Source organism: Neophocaena asiaeorientalis, unplaced genomic scaffold (assembly GCF_003031525.2).
Source record: "Neophocaena asiaeorientalis asiaeorientalis breed wild unplaced genomic scaffold, Neophocaena_asiaeorientalis_V1.1 scaffold14, whole genome shotgun sequence".
NCBI lineage: Eukaryota > Metazoa > Chordata > Mammalia > Artiodactyla > Phocoenidae > Neophocaena > Neophocaena asiaeorientalis.
The window spans coordinates 922680-939777 of NW_020175192.1; the positions used below are offsets into that span (position 1 = coordinate 922680).

Sequence of the window (17098 nt, forward strand, 5' to 3'; positions counted from 1 at the left end):
GGAACATAAGGGACCCAGGAATGCCCCCCACCCCTGCTTTCAGTGAGCGGGGGACCCCATCTGGGAGCCTAGCAGGCTTCCTGGGCTCGAGTGGGGAGGCAAACACCCTCCTCTCCTGCTCCTCGCATCCTGGAGGGCCCCTCCTACCTGCCTCTCCTGATCTCCCCAGCCTCCCTCCTATGTCCCCAGGACCCACGTGGTCTGGAGTGGGCTTTAGAGGGTGGGAGGTCAGCTTGGGAGCTTAGCAGGCTCCCCAGGCCCCAGTGGGCAGAGCAAACGCCCTGTGATCCTCTCCCACTCCTCTGATCCTGGAGGGCCCCTCCCGCCTGACTCTCCTGTTCTCTCCCCACCTCCCTTCTATGTCCCCAGCACCAACCCAGCCCGGGGGGGACCTCTGAAGGCGTAGGACCTGGCCTGAGAGCCAGGCAGACTTCCCTGGCTAACTGGGCAGGGGAAACGCTGGGCTCGCATCCCCCCGATCTGAGCCCCTGAGGGTCCCCCTAGGTGTGGGAACCCCTGCCCCCTCTCAGTCACCCCTCAGGGGCACCGGTCCTGTCCAGCCTCCATTTCTCTTGCCCTCTCAGTCCCTCCACATTGTACCGGTTCGCTTGGGGGTTCCTCTCGTCTCCTTGGGCATTGGGGCAGGTACCCTAGTTGTGGGCAGACGCAAAGTCTGCGTCTTCCCACACCTCCATCTTGACTCCACCCTGTAATTTATTTTTATATATGATGTGTGGTATAGAGGCTTGATTTATCTTTTTTCATACGAGTGGCCAGTTGTCCCAACATCATTCCTTAAATAGTCCTTCCTTTCTCCACTGATTTGTAATGTCAAGTTTTAAAACTCTCGTTGGGATTTTTAATGGAATTGCATTGAACTTGTAGATTAATTTGGAGAGGCAATTGCCATCTTTATGTTATCATATCTTTCCACCCATGAACATGGTAAATGTCTCCTTATATTTCTTTTTAAATCATTAAATAAATTCCCCATACATGACATGCACTTTAAAGAAAGCAAACCAGACTTTAGTTGTATGTACTTATATTTTTTGTTTCTATTTTGAAAGAGATTTTTAAAATTATATCATTGGTTGTTGGTGGTGTAAAGAAGTTATGTTTTTATATATTGATCTTGAGTCCAGTAACACTGTTGGCCTCTTATTAATTCTACTGTCAGAGTATTCTGTTGGAGCTGTAATATTTCGAGGGCTAACATGGGCCAAGCATTGCACTGTGCTCTTGAAGAAGGTAACTTTCATTCCCACTCCATAGAAGAAGAACCCAGGAACTAAGATGGTAGGTTCTTTCCTCACCTGTGGTGGCAGAGGCAGCATTCACACCCAGATCTATTTGACTTCAAAGCCGCAGTGTGTCTGCACTAGGACAAGTGAGAACACCTATGTGGTGCTTTTTATTAACCTGTGAAGTTTAAATCAGTGAAGAGTAATACCACAGAGATTTGCTTCTCTGATAAATGAACGAGGTCACTCAGTTTCACAGTCAGTGGTGAAATAGGAGTGTCAAAGAGACCTCATTCAGCTATGTCTTGCCCCATCCCTACCTCTGAGAATAAGGGAAAAGCACGCCTTTGTCTGGACACTGTTTTGCTCACTTCCAGGTGGGATTCCAAGAAGCAGTTATTTGACATACAAATGTTCCAAAGCCACAGGGTTTGGAGTAACAGACGTGCAGTCTTATTATGATTGTGGCAGTAGTTAGCCAACTGTATGCGTTTGTCAGAATTGATCTACAGCACACTTAAAATTGGTGAATTTTATTGTACGTAAATGATATCTCAAACTGATTTTTAAAAATTTAATGCCCCAAAGCAGCACAGAGTTTTCTTAGCTCCTAGCTCGGAAAGGTAGTATGGTGCAGGCTTAGTACCAGACTCCAAGATGGATCACTGGGTTTCAGTTGTGTTTTCTCCCCTGTAAATGGGTATAGTATCTACACCACAGCATTGTTTTCTAAGTAAGTCAGCTGACATGCGTGAGGTGCTTAGGGCCTGGTGCAGTGTTTCTGTTGTAAGCAGAACCGATCAGCTTCCTGTTGGAAGTTCGCCCCTCCTGTCCTCCCTGCCTTTCTGTTCCTCATCACCCTCACCCCACCACAAAGTATTGTCTTGAGTAGCAGCATCACATACGAGGAAGAGGCAGCACTTCAACAAAATAGATCTTAATTACTGCCAAAACCGTCCTACGCTGTTTCCTCAAGTATTTACTTAGGGCCTGTCCTTTAAAAGCCTAGAGCCCAGGAGGTCACCCCAGAAGGTGACAGTAATTTGGAAGGACCAATGGACAGCCACCCCACAAATGGGATAAAGCTGTGTGGAAAGTTCAGCATAACAAGCAGTTAGGGTTGAGTGTGGGGTTAGGAGGGAGGATGTGGTGAGATGGCAGTGAGTCCTAGGGTCACTGAAGCAGTGTCTTCTCTTTTCTAGATTTATAATTTTCTTAGTGTAATTGTTAAGTCTATTTGGTTTTGTTTCCTTAAGAGGGATTGTTTTCTTCTCTATTCCTCACTGCTTATCTCCTCACATGCTTGTGTTGAGTTCAGGACTGTCTTGACCCTCAAATATGATCCTTGTTTTTATCCATTTCATTCTTGTGTGTGGCCACCCTATTAGAGCGCCTTTTGGTCTGGACCGTTTGTGCAGTTGGTGATAAGTGTTGGGGAGCCTTCCTGGCCAAACTTAACACCCCTCTGAGCAAAGTCATTTCACTCATTCTGTTTCCTGCTGTGAGTCTTCAATGTGGTTAGATATGTAATTAATTGTACCACTTCTTGGAGAAAAGGGCCAAGGAATAAATAAAACTGAAGTTTGAAGGTCCATCCGGAAACCCACAGACCCATTCCTTCATTCCGTCCATTTTCCTACTCCTGTTAAATATGCAACAGTGTCAGGAGCTTAGGAACCAGCAGGAACTAGGAGTGGGAAGGTGGGAAAAAGATAGAAGTAAATGTATAAACAGATTTCTGATTTAGGAAATTTCTAATTACTTCTGTTGTCGTTAGATAATTCACATGCTTGCTTTATGCATCAACAGCTGATCATTATTCCTCTGAAATGTAATTTATGCTTCCTTATCCAAAATTGGAAATGCTTAGACTGTTGATGAAATATTTCCACCTGATTTATTACTTGTGGATGTCTTTGCTGTCGTGACGTATGATCAAACGTGCCTTCCAAATGCTTTACATTTTTTTAAAACTTTACATTGTAAGCTACTTAAAAAGCAACTCCTTTTAACATCCATGGGCTACCAACACAGTTCATACTGCAACTATTTTGATTCTTTCCATATTTTCTACACCCTCCAAATTTTCATCCTCCATTGGGAGTAAATCCTGTCCATTTCTGTGGAGGCAGTTATTCTCTGGAACTTAAGTTCCCTAGAGATGATTGTCCAGGAGGAGTCCTGTGTCTTTGTCTTCCCAGTGTTACTGAGTCCAAGCTCATACTGCTCAGGGCATGACAGGCGGATACATTGAGAGATGAGGTGTTGGGGCAGAGAAGAGTAACTTTATTCAGAAAGCCAGCAGACTGAGAAGATGGTGGACTAGTGTCCCAAAGAACCATCTTACCCGAGCTAGAATTCAGGCTTCTTTTACACTAAAAGGGGAGGTGGTGTGCTTCTTGGTGTCAGAATCCTTTGTTCTTGCAGCTGTCCACATAGGTCACGACGTTCACATAGGTCAGGTCACAACAAGACAAAGGTTATTCTCTGTTCTGCAACTTTTTATCTCTATATGAATGGAAAGCATTGTACCTTTAAAGGTCAGGCCTTGAGAATGGGCTACCCTGTATATTTCAGGATATAGGCAGCATTCTTTTTTACAAAGGTGCAGAGCCTGTATGACTAAGCACAGGCCACAGAGCTCAAAGGTTAGAGCTAAAGGAATAGGTCCAATATGGAGTCAGGTTTGTTCTTCTCCATTATACCTGCAGTGTGCCATCCAGGCTCCATCAGCACAGTCCTCCAGGGCTGAGTGTATATACCTGGATGGGTTGCATTGAGAAAGTCTCACAGAAGCCTCCCTAGATTTCTTTCAGGATAAGACCTTAATTAACCTGGAAACTGGCATCCATAAGCGATAATCTGTCCTTCAGCTATTTTGCTGAGGAGTGGAGATTTCTTAATTGGGGGGCCATCAAAATTCTACCCATCTCTCACAAAGGGATTTTTCAAGCTTCTGTCTTAAGCACAAATTACTGATTTGTGTGACTTTTCAAAGTCACCCAAATGTATTCACCCTGCCTCACTTACATCTATGATTCGGCTACCTCATGGAGTGGAAGAGGCTGTGGTCGGAAGCAGGAGGACGTCGGTGCCTGTGCATGGCAGTGATCTCGCAGAGGCAGCAGGGAGTGGTGGCGTGAAGCGAGATCTTAGTTCCCTGCCCAGAAACTGAACCTGGGGAGCCTGGATGAAAACCAGGAATCCAAGCCACCACACCCCTGGCTCTTGCCCGCAGTGAAAAATGCATTTCTCACAGAGGCAAAAACTGTAAAAACAGGTACAAAGTTTATTATTAGAGACACAGCACAGCAAGTGGGAGAGCACACAGGGAAACAGTTTGTTTAGTTAAGACAGAAACAAGGCAGAGATGCACACCCAGAGAGAACGGGTGTGGGCGTCCTCCCTAATGAGGAGTGCAGTAAAGAGGCGGTGAAGTCACTTATACAGGGCAGTTCTTCTGGATCTCTGTTCACCTCTGACCAATTATCTGGTTTCTTTCTCCGCACCTGCCCTGCCCTAGGACCCTCCCTAACGTGTGTGCGCAACTTTTTTCCAAGATGGATTCCAGCCCAGAGGCCTATGGGACGGCCTTAGTATCACCCATTATGGGGTAGTGCCCCCTCCTTTTTGACCCCCAAGGAGGCTTTCTGCACATGTGCAGCATCTCCCTTGCCCCAAGGGTGGGACATATGTGACCTCTTGATCCTTTACCCAAACAAAGTTTAGCCCCTCTCTGTTCCTGCCACGGCTGTTATCTTCAGGCATCCACAGGAGACAGTCGGGCTATTTACACTGTTTCTGTTGTCACTTCCATTGCGGAGAGCAAACAGGAGGCTGATTTTAAATGTCTAACCTAGAACCCATCATTCTCCTGTCTCAGGAAATGCAAACAGAAGACTAGTCTGGCCTGAGGCCCACTTTTTCCTGCCCCCTGAAATGTAAACGGGAGGCCAGTTGTAAATGTCTGGCTTGGGGCCCACCTATCTCCAGCCTCTGCAGGGGAGGGCACGGGGAAGCCCTGACCTTGGGAGGGACCAGCAGGGCCTGAGCCATGAGCCCTGGGAGTCACTTCCGTTCAGCATCAAAGCTTCATCTACAACGAGGCATCCAAGCACTTTGTCCAAATTATTCTCTGCGGTTCTCCTATGTGCCCGTGTAGTGTTAGTTCAGATTTCTGAAATACCTGAAGATGAAACCTAAAGAGGTGAAAGCTACAGTATTTATTCAGATTTGAGAAGAGCTATCTTTTCTGCAGCAAATACTACACATTGCTCTTTTTCTGGGAGACCCTGGCTCTTCTCATAAATTACCCAGGGCTTAGTATGTTATTCCAATAATGCTGAGAACAGTCCATTAACCACAAACCCTCTCTCCCTTGAGTTTTTCAAATGATGCAGTTGGGTCCTCACCCTGACGCTGCGGCCACCGGGCTCAGGGCCTGCCTGCACTCAGAGCCTCACACCTCCCATCACTGACGCCCTCGGCTCTGGGCTTGCGGTTTCCACTGTGGTCTTGGAGGGACCTCGGAGGCAAGAGAGAGGGCAGTGAGCGGGTCCCACCAAGGGGAATGGCTCTGCTTGGGGGTTTACTTGGGATGCGTTTCTGGAAAGGGGCATTGTACTCTTTAGAGAAGTAGCTTTAAGTCCACGCTTTTGTTGTCAGACTTTCTTTGTCACGTGCCTTGTGTCCTGGACTTCTGCTGCCGCAGCCAGAGCAGGCTAGATGCTGCTTCTTGAGCCGGTGTGGGTAGGCGAGCACGCACGCTGGCGACAAGCGCATCTCTGGGGCCTGGCCGCCTGCGCTCAGCTCCCGGTCCCCCACCAACCGGCTGTGTGGCCTCAGCAAGTCGCACGACTCCTGCACTTGACTCTCATCAGTCTGATGCAGATAACGACGTTACCTGCCTCCCAGGGCTGGTCTGAACAAGGTACAATACATAAAGTACTTAGAACTGTGTGTGACGCATACTCAGGCCTGGTTAGTAAGTGTTAGCCATGGTGATGAAGTGAGAACAAACGATGTAATTTTAACCTTTGAATTATTAAGGAAACATTATGAATAATACTTTAAGAGCTCTGACCGTTTTTCCTCATCCCTAAGGTGCCTGAGACGTCAAGGGTGAATGTCAGCATCACGGTGCGTCTCCTTCTACACAGAGGACCAGGGCAGGACCCAGAGCCTCTCTGAATGTGCTTCCTTTACATACTGCAGGGTCAGAGAGTGTAAAGTAGGAAGGAGCTCTCTCCCAAGCTTAAGACTCCCTGGGGATAACGTGTACACTTGCAGTCTGCAGGGCTCTGCCTGGAAGAACCGACGTGCCCGCCGGGGACAGGTGTTCTGGATGGGTGTGTGTGATCCTGGCCTCGGGTCAGGCACCTGGTCCAGCCAGCACTCTGGGCCCACCCGAGAGACCTTACGCATGTCAGGAACTCTGCAACACGGGCCTTCCCCTTTGTCCTTGAAGGGCAGTGACAGTGCCTCTTCCTCAGGCCACCGTGAGGATTAAATGAGGGAAGGCACACCTGGAGAAGTGCCAGGCAGACACAAAGAACCCTCAGTGCTGTTGTTATTGGGTTATCTTTCATCTGGTTATTAAACACAGCTTTTCCAGACACTGGAAGCAGGCTACACAGATGTACATGTATCAGCAGAGTTAGAGCTAGCGGTGCCTTGGAGAAACATGAGTGCACCCCTTGTCCCCATGGTAACAGTTCTCAGACCAGAGGTAGTGGTTGCTAGAAGTGTCCTAGAGAAAGAAGTAAGACAAAATTATCGTTAGACCTTTTCTGGGCATCCTGAGTGGCAGGTGCTGAGGCTGTGACAATAAATAAGGAGTGGTAGCTGCCCGCTCGTTGCTTACGTGGTGGAGCAGGGAGACACAAAGCAGAATGTGCCGTGGTCCCCTCAGAGCTGTGGACGGCACTTGCCCAGGTGGAGGTCGGGCCAGGTGAGCCCTTGGAGAGGCTGAGTGAGTGCTCGCCGGGCCTGGTGGACCCTGAGCCTCAAATTGCTCAGGGAGAGATGAGAACGCTTCATGCTGTTGGGCTGAATCTTGGAGAATACGGAGGAAGGGCCAGCAAAGGGCATCCCATTTACCTGCCCTCCTTCTGTAGGGGAGTCGCTGTCACTTGGCTTTCCAGTGAGGGTCCTGCGGGGGGTTCTGAGTTGTTTCAGGTCTCCTGGGGTCCATTTATCGTCTCCTGTGCAAAAACAGTTTTCCTGGGCCTGGCCTGGAGCGCTAAACCTATACTCACAGGGGTTTAGGGCTGTGCTCTCCGATATGGAGCCACTAGCCATGCCTGGCTCTTTACATCAAAATTAATTAAAATTAAAACTTGAGTCCCTCAGTCACATGTCAGGTGCTCAGTAGCCACACATGACCGGCACAGACAACATTTCCATCGTCACAGAAAGTTCTGTTGAATAGAACTGTTCTTGAGGGCGCCGGGCATCACACAGACGACCGGGACGAGTGGGACCTTTCTCTCTGCTCCCCTCCAAGCCGGGGGTCCAGGCTCTCGGGAGCTTAGCCCCTTCCCCTGGCACAATGCCCTCTGCTGTCCCCCGGCCCACCGCCGTTCTGCCCCACCCGGCCTGGATTCAGCTCCAAAATAGATCGCTGGGTGAAGAGCTGGTTCATTTCAAAAAACTGGTGAAGCAGAAGGAAGCTTTTATGTATCCGTTTCCACTAGTGCGGAGATCCTTCTATGCTCTCAGACAGGTTTGGTTCTTGTGTGAGGAGAGCTGGTGGGAGGGAGGTGGCCTGGAGGTGTCACAGCCTCAGGGACTGGAGGAAGGCCACTCACTGCTCTAGAATTAATTTCTTAAGAGTCGTGCACGGGACACGAGTCCGTGGTGATTAATATCTGATGCTGGACTTCGGCATTGCATTCAAGAGCTCCCTTTACGGGGGAGCTTGACAGTGACCTCAGTCAGGCCTCCCTGAAGGCACCCGCTGCCCTCGATGGAATCGTGAGAAATTGTCCATCGACCTGTATCACAGGTGCACCAAGAGAGCATGCCCTTCAGGCGTGGTGACCCTGTTGTAAAGCAAAAAGAACAAAGCCTAGTCCCCGTAGCATTCACCTTCTGCACCTGCCGTGGGTACCACCGAGTGGAAGGAGGCCCCATTAGGACCAAGTTCTGGTGTCTCTGGAGATGAGACAGCACCAGGACTTGTGTGTAATGAGGAATAGTTACAGACTGGGAGGCTCTCGGATGGTTTGATTTACAGCTACTATATGACCTGATTTTAGGAGGAATTTGCCTTATTCTGGTTATAATTTTCCAGAATAGCTTTCATTTTAGGAATCCAAATCCATCTTGATAAAATCCAGACATTATACATTATAACATCTGTCCCATCTGTTGAAGTAATCTGGAATCTCAGAGTCAGCCTGTCAGTAAGTCGGGGAGGGGAGAGAAATCTTTTCAGAATGAGCCCCTCAGCTCGATTCTGAAGTCAGTGAAAAATACCCCTGGTTTCAGAGACAGACCCAGAGTCTTCAAACCTTGGTCCCCTGCAGGCCCCGGGCAGGCTGGTCACCTGTGGCCTTGGTTCAGCCTCCGGTTGCCCTCCGTGGGACCGGTGTGTGCAGAAGGTACAACAGGCAGACAGAAGCGGTCGTAGCTGGGGGAGCTCACCTGGGCGTCGCTTGGGCATCTGATGCGGACACCCAGCAGCTGACCCAGGGGATCCTCACGGTCACGGTGCCTGCCGTGTCCAGTGGCTCAGTCTCACTGGGGAAGGGCAGGAAGGTGACTGGAGAGGACAGAGAAGGTGCCCCGTGGGGCAGGGACACAGCCCAGCTGGGGCCAGAGGAGAGGCAGCAGGCTCATTTCCTGTCCAGCGCCCCGACTCCCACCCCCATCCTGGCGTCGCCCTGGGGCTGAGCCTCACGCACCGGGACGTGCAGGTGCGGGCCCTGCAGCGGGGGACGGGGCAGGAGGCGGGCCGGTCAGCTGGTCTCGGCGGGGGGAGAACAGCGGATTTCCAGTCCTCCCTTTATTAAAGGTCTGCTTACAAAAGAGAACATAGAAGCAGTTTTAGTTTAGGCTTCACCCTGGATAATTAGGTTTAATTCTCAATTAACTTTACCACCTTTAGTCATGTTAGACTAAAGGGCTGTGATAATCCATTGCCTTTCCACCAGGAGGTTTTCTGGGTTTTCCTGATAACGATACTGAGGACCAGCATGGGAGAAGGCAGGGGGTCCCATCTGCTGACGCTGGAAAGGGCGCAGAGAACGCTGCTCCCCAGGTCAGAGGTCAGAGTCGCTCACCGCCCTCACCACCCTGCCAAGACGTGTCTGTGCGCTTTCTGGCTGTCTCATCACATTGCTGGTTCATCTGAAGAATTACACTAGGCATGAGAAGGGGAACCGGGAATACGAGTCAGACGTCATGAGTGTGGACTCATTGGGGGAAAGGCCGGTCTGAATCAGTATGAATTCATGAAGCATCCAAACTATACACATGTATACATAGGTGTATAAAACTCATGTGTATATATATGAAGGGTTTCACTCTTTTGAATGTATGTGAAGACATAAATATTAATAGATAAGCATATATATACCCATGTACATGCATATACCTATATATCTACCTTCATTCCTGTAAATGAAGCATCATTTAGGAGTAGCCACAGCAGAGGGCACTGGGTAGGCCTGGGCCCATCCTGGTTCTGTCACTAACTTGTTGACACCTGACCAGGATGTCCACCTTCAGCACTGACGGCATTTGGGGCCGGATCACTCTTTGTAGTGAGGCTGTTCTGTTCACGGTGGGAGGTTTAGCATCATCCCCGCCTCAACGAACTGGAGGAAAGTAGCCCCCCACCCAGGACAACCAAAAATGTCTCAAGACATTTCCAGACATTGCCCTGGGTGAGAACTACCGTTCCAGATCAAGCAGGATCATTCCCAGGCCACAGAGTCCCCATCAGTCAACTGGGGAGAGCTCACCCTCCCAGGACGACCGTCAAGGGTCCGACGACACTCAGAAGCCACCTGACGCCTGTGCTGTTGTCAGTGGGTGTGCGAGTGGAAATGTGTTCTGAGGGGTAAACGTTTCAGCTCTCATTTATACTATCCATTTGCTTATGTAACCTACCCCGGCCCAGTCACCAAATACCAGATGACGAATGATACTATACCGTATTCCTAAGAAGTTCAAACTGGACTTAAACTTGCTCAGATTTTTATTAGCTTTATCCACGCAGCTGCGTTTAACAGAGGGGAGTTTTGGAAATTATTTGGCTGAAACACCTCTTCTTTCCCACAGGAATTCTCACCGTACAGAGAGCGAATGAGCTTCTGAGCACGTGCGTGCCAGGCAGCTTTCTGATCCGGGTCAGCGAGAGGATCAAGGGCTACGTCCTGTCCTATCTGTCCAAGGACGGCTGCAAACACTTCCTCATAGATGCCTCCACGGACTCATACAGCTTCCTGGGTGCAGACCAGCTGCAGCACGCCAGCCTGGCTGACTTGGTGGAGTACCACAAGGTGAAGCGATGCGCAGACTTCACTGGCTCGTGATAGGGGTCCTGCAGCAGCTCTGACAGTGAAAGGCAATTCCAAGAAAAATGACTGACACAGGCAGTGGGGGATTAGCCTTTGATGACCCCTCCTGAAAATCAGGATTGTCAATGGCATTTCCTTTATCACTGAACCTAGTTCCTCCTCAAATGCTCAGGGAGAACCCACTGGGGCAGAGCATGCAGGAGATGCTACAAAATCTGTGTACTCTGATCACATCTGAGAACACTCCTTTTTTTTTTTTTGAAGTATAGTTGATTTACAATGTGGTGGTAATTACTGCCGTACTGCCAAGTGATTCCGTTATACATATATATATACATTCTTTTTTTTTTAATATATTCTTTTCCATCATGAGAACACTCTTAAGTTAGAGCACAAGCCCAGGAGGGAGGGAGACCACGTGGCAGTTTGCGGGCAAGAAAAATCTCTTTCAAGGCTGCCTAAGCCAAGAAAGCTTTGTGAACACCAAGGGGAGACCAGAAGTTATGTGTTCTGGCGGGGTAGGGAGGGCAGGGCTTCCTATTAAACTGTCTTATAAATAAGACTCAGGAGCCGCCTAATACCTGTGCTGCTGTCACTGGGCACAGCCTGACCTGTACCCTCTGCTTCACAGGAGGAACCCATCACCTCCCTGGGGAAGGAGCTCCTTCTGTACCCCTGCGGTCAGCAGGAACAGCCACCCGACTACCAGGGCCTGTTTGAGTGACAGCGTCATCGTGTCGTCCTGCAGCCGCCAGCTGGCCGTCCTCTGGACAGACAGACACCGCGGAGATGGACACTTGTGTAGGAAGCCACATCGCCCTGCAGCGAGCCGATCCCGATCAAGTGAAAGGACCCTTGGGGGTCCCATGGCGACCTGTCTTTTGCACAGATGCTGGAGTTTAATTAACGCTAAGAGGGAATCACCTCTGCGTTGTACGCACCCCAGCAGTAAAGGGAGAAGAACCCCCATCTCCGCAGCTCCCAACATGAAGGCTACAACCCTAGTGATGTATGGAATAAACGAAGAAGAAATTGGAACCTTTTAGGAATTAAGGGGCACCTCAAAACCAGAAGTCCTCCATGGCCTTGGCACTCCCTCTCTGCCTCATCTTGGAAGGTCTTGGGGTCCTGTTCCTATGAAGTTCCTCGGTGGCATCAGGGACTGGCGAAAGAGCCTGCACTGGTGGCTGAGCCCACGGCCCTGCACACCTCACTTGTGGTGCATGTGTGGGCCAGGGTGTAAGACACACAGGGAACACAAGTTGCAGGTGTTGTGAACTGAATGAGGAGTTTGAAGGTGTAGGATGAGAGCCTTCACATGTACAGAAATACTCCGGACGATGGCGGGGGGTGAGGGGCCCTGTGTGAGGGGTTCGCTGGCTCTGGGGAGCGGGGCAGGGCTCTACCCAGGACCTCGCCGAGGAGGGTGAAGCCACATGTGTGCCTTGGATAGACAAGGGCAGAAGAGTGAGCTTTGTGGACACTAGGTGCTGTGGGTCGAGTCCCCCAAAGAGACATTGAAGTCCTAACCCCCTGCACCTGTGAACGTGGCCTTATTTGGAAACAGGGTCTTTGCGGATGTGATCAAATTAAGACAAGGTCAGGCCAGATTAGGGCGGGCCCCAAAGCCAACGACCGGCGTCCTTATAAGGAGAGAGGGGTTGGGAAGTTGAGGTGCGCACGCAGAGGGGATGGCAGCCAGGGGACAACAGAGGCAGGGCCCCAAGTGACAAGCCGCAAGCCAGGGGACGCCAGGGGCCGGGGGGGGCAGCATGGAGCAGACTCCCCAGAGCCCTGGAGGGGAGCATGGCCCTGCGGACACTTCGATTCCAGACTTGTAGCCTCCAGAACTATGACAGAATAAATGTCTTTTGTCTTAAGCCACTGAGTTTATGGTAATTTGTTAAGGCAGCCCTAGGAAACTAATATAGACGTTTATGTAATTGCAGACCCTGATGTGCATTGTGTACCTTTGGTTGCCGTACAGCCCGCCAGCCTCCTGAGGAAGGGAAGGCGGGAGATAACTCCCCCTGGCTCTTCGGCTCTGGATGCAGATTTGCTCAGTCAGTCAGGCATCTCATGCAGTAGCTCCCGGGCCAGCCCAGCAGGGCAACGGCCTCTGGGCGGCCACCAGGATCACGCGGGAGGATGGGGCTTGCTGGTACTCCAGGCTTGGCTCCTGTGGCGGCATTCATTTAAAGGACGCATAGGGTTGTAGCAGTCTGTTCGTGAAGTTGTTGGCTGCGCAAGACACACCTGGACAGTGTAAAATGTAGCCAGAGAAGAGGGTGGGGTGCACGTATATGTGTGAGTGTGCATGGGTGTATGTGTGCTTTAATGAGAAAGTTTTTAAACTGATCATTGTCAGGTGTTTCTTGAAATGTTCCGTGTGGTTTCTGTTGTCAGAGAGACAATGGTCAGTTATCTAAGAGAACCTGTCTCTTAGCTTTCATTTCTAACAGTAGTCCAGCAGTCATGACATTATAAAATTGCAGACATACACAGGGCTGGAAGTCAGAAACTTCTGTTACCGGGCTTCCCTGGTGGCGCAGTGGCTAAGAATCCGCCTGCCAATGCAGGGGACACGGGTTCGAGCCCTGGTCCGGGAAGATCCCACATGCCGCGGAGCAACTAAGCCTGTGCGCCACAACTACTGAGCCCACGTGCCACAACTACTGAAGTCCGTGGGCCTAGAGCCCATGCTCCGCAACAAGAGAAGCCACCACAATGAGAAGCCCGCGCACCACAACGAAGAGTAGCCCCCTGCTCACGCGACTAGAGAAAGCCCACGTGCAGCAACGAAGACCCAACACAGCCAAAAATAAATAAAAATTTTAAAAAGAAAAGAAAAACTTGCGTTCCCATCTCTTCCCACCATTAGCTGTGTGACCTTGGATAGGTCCTTCTACCTCTCTGAACTTCAGTTTTTCACTTCTAGCTAAACAAGGTGGGATAACCAGGTAATTATTATTTTCATCCATCTCTGAAATCTTAAGGTTCTGGAATAAATAGAAAAATACCCTATAGCCACTAGTAATTATGAAGACATATAAGATTCTAGCATCACCCTCTGCCTACAGTTATTTTGGAGGAAATAAGTACAGTCCTATCCGGATATAACTACAGAGTGACACCCTACTGGAGGAAGACTTAGAAAACAGGTGACCAGACTGAATTAACCTAATATTACCAGGAGGGGCAGACTTGAGTTCTCTACTCTTTTACCTCGTTGGCTATTGATATTCAGAGGAAGAAACTGTCCAGTGTTTGCTGATATGATGGCCAAGAGTAGCACTTGATATTCCGAGGGAGAGTGGTTTACATAACTTAGAAACTGTTTACCACTAAATGGGGTTGGGGAGGCCTGAATTCTCATCCCAGCTCTGCAATTAGACTCAGTGTCCCAGGGTCTGAGCCTGGTTAAGGCTGAAGGAGAGGACGTCCAGCCTCTGGCCTGCTCTCGCCCTCCTGTGGCCTCGATAAGGCCAGCACCCAGACCTGCCTGCCGAGCTTTCCTGGTCTGGGGTGCTCCCCAGCCCCAGGCGCTGCAACCTGCCCACCTCCGTGGGACTGTGCTGAATACCGCTCCCTGACCGTGGTGACTCTTCTCTCCCCCAGGGAGATTGCGGGTCTCCTACAGTTGCCCCCAGACCCTCCGCTGCCCCTCCCCACTGCCAGAACCTCACACTCCCACCAAACCCCCATCAAGGCACAGGAGGGTGCACCAGAGAGCCACTCTGTACTCTGGCATCACCAGCAGGCTAAGCGACAAGCAGAAGTGTCAGTTGGTTCAAACCTCACACCAAGAAGAGGAAGACACAGGAACAGCCAGAGGTAAAGTGAACCCGGGGCATGGGCAGATCACTTGAGATATCTCAGGGGCATTTGCACCAGAAATTGCCTCTCTGAGCTAATGCTTTGGAATTGACCATCCTTTTAGCGTAAGGTCATGGCTGATGTGGCATGAGGTCTGTTTTTAGGTTAAAAAATTAAGGTCAGGACTTCCCTGGTGGCGCAGTGGTTAAAGAATCCACCTGCCAATGCAGGGGACACAGGTTCGAGTCCTGGTCTGGGAAGATCCCACATGTGGTGGAGCAACTAAGCCCATGCGCCACAGCTAGTAAGCCTGTGCTCTAGAGCCCACGATCCACAACTACTGAAGGCTGCGCGCCTAGAGCCCGTGCTCCACCACAAGAGAAGCCACCGCAATGAGGAGCCCACGCACAACATTGAAGAGTAGCCCCCGCTCACCGCAACTAGACCAGTGCAGCCAATAATAAATTAATTAATTAATTTTTTAAAATTATGGTCTACGTTTTTGCAATTGCCACCTCTGCAGGGGCGGCTTTCTTCACGCACACACATCCAAACATTGGTTATGTCCTCACATATCTCACATATATATACCCTGGGACTCCTGCATTTGGTGCACAGAGAAGACCCAGAAGTGATTTGTGGGGGATGCTCGGATGTGTTTTCATGGGGCCTCTTTGCTTTCATTTTGTCAAGAACATGTTCCAGACTGCATTGCACAGGTTTCTGTTTTAGAACATAAGTTTTCTACATTTATATCTTTAAATAATACTTCAGTTTGAATTATGTGTTCCCGTCCTCCGGAGTAACTATTTTTGACTTAAAAAAATACACAACGTGAGAGTTGTGAGTTAAGTTTTATTTGGGGCAAAATAAGGACTGCAGCCCAGGACACGGCTTTTCAGATAACTCTGAGAAACTGCTTCAAGGAGGCGAGGGGGGAGCCAGGACACATAGGGGTTTTGCAACGAAGGGCAGGTAGTCGGGAACGTCAAAGGATTATTGTTAATTAAAGAAAACCAGATATCTCAAGTTAAAGAATTTAGCGCTTTTCTATGTATGGGAAGATGCAAGAGTCTGGGCTCACTGAAATCATTCCTTTGATATGCACTTGAACTATCTGGGGCCAGTATCCTTTGTTTTCACATCCTGAGTTTCCTCGGGGCTCACCGCAGGGAGTGGCTGCGGTCTGTTGGCTGCTAGATGGCAGGTATTCTTTTCAGCGCTGAGTTTCCTCGGGGCTCACCGGCTCTCGTTGCAGGGCTTGCAATCATCAGTGACTGTGACATCCTTTGCATACGGCAGGAAATATTCCGTTCATAAATATTCCATTTATCACTATACATCTTACTTAGATTTCCCTCCTTTGCCTTCCATTGTTGTAATCTCCTCATTATTATTTTCCTCTCTCCATCCTCTTCCTTGTATTTTAGGAGAACTGCTCACTCTTTCTTTTCCACTCACAGGTTACATTCTCTGCAGTGTTAATTCTGCCCATACAGCCTGCAGTGTGGACATTAATAATTCTGTTTCCAGAAGTACTGGCTCTGCCTCTTTACCTTCCTGTTCAGGGAATCTGTAGATGTCCTACTACTGCCCCAGACTGAAAGCCACCAGGAGGCATAAAAGATCTTTTTATTGTGTGGTAAAAATGCATTATTTGGTAATGAGGTAGCTTGGTATAGTAGAGGGAAAGCCCAGCAGGTTTGGGTTTGGATCCTGTCTACTTCATTAACCAGCTGTGTGGAATCTTAAAAGAAAAAAAAAAAGCTAAGCTGTATGAGCTTCAGCTTCATCTCTGAAACAGGAGTTCTAAAGTCACCCTTTGGGTTCTGAGGTTTAGAAAAGAAATTTGTAAAGTGCCTGGAACATACAAAATTCTCCACAAATAGCAGTTATTCCTGTGAGTCCTGAGCCCAGGATCCATCTCCCCCTTTAACAGCTCAGCTCATATAACCAATGGGCTGTGTATCCTAATGGCCCCTTTGCTAGAGTTTCTGGGATGAATTTAGGGGGAAAGGGAAACTTTTATAGAGTAAAGGACCTAATGATGAATCACACAATATATCAGCCAGTCGCCTTGCAGAGAAATGGCTCACTTAGTTTGGATTTGAAATGGTATGGAAAGGGCATTCTCTAACGTCTGATTTTGACATCACCCAAGTTAGCAGTCACCTGTCTTCACCCCAAAGCTGCCCATTGACAACAGATTCAGCTGCCTTGGCATTCCTGGTCACAAATCCGCAAGTATTTGCCTCTCTTTTTGACCAGAAGACTTATTACAAACCCAGATCGCTTGGGAGTTAACTCTGCCTTGCCTGCGAAGAGGTCAGGCAGCGCTGGTGCTAAGCCAGATGGCCAGGGAGGGGGCAAGGCCCAACACCCTTGTCAGTCTAAATCAGCTTTTACTTTTCTTCCACTGAAAGGATGTTCCTTCATGAGTCTTCCCACCACCTGAGTCCAGACATGGTACCCATCCATCGCACTGGGCCTCAACACCCCACAACACAGCGA

At 49.4% G+C, this 17098-nt stretch overlaps 1 protein-coding gene across 1 annotated transcript in view; it reads left to right on the forward strand.

Moving 5' to 3' along the window:
- Positions 1-12622, forward strand: part of SH2D4A (SH2 domain containing 4A) — a 69299-nt gene extending 56677 nt beyond the window's left edge. The window contains exons 8-10 of the mRNA XM_024764977.1: positions 8846-9027; positions 10533-10753; positions 11403-12622. Coding sequence (XP_024620745.1) covers positions 8846-9027; positions 10533-10753; positions 11403-11495 — 496 coding nt within the window. The 3' untranslated portion in view covers positions 11496-12622. The remainder of the gene's footprint in view (positions 1-8845; positions 9028-10532; positions 10754-11402) is intronic.
- The last annotated feature ends 4476 nt before the right edge of the window (positions 12623-17098 follow it).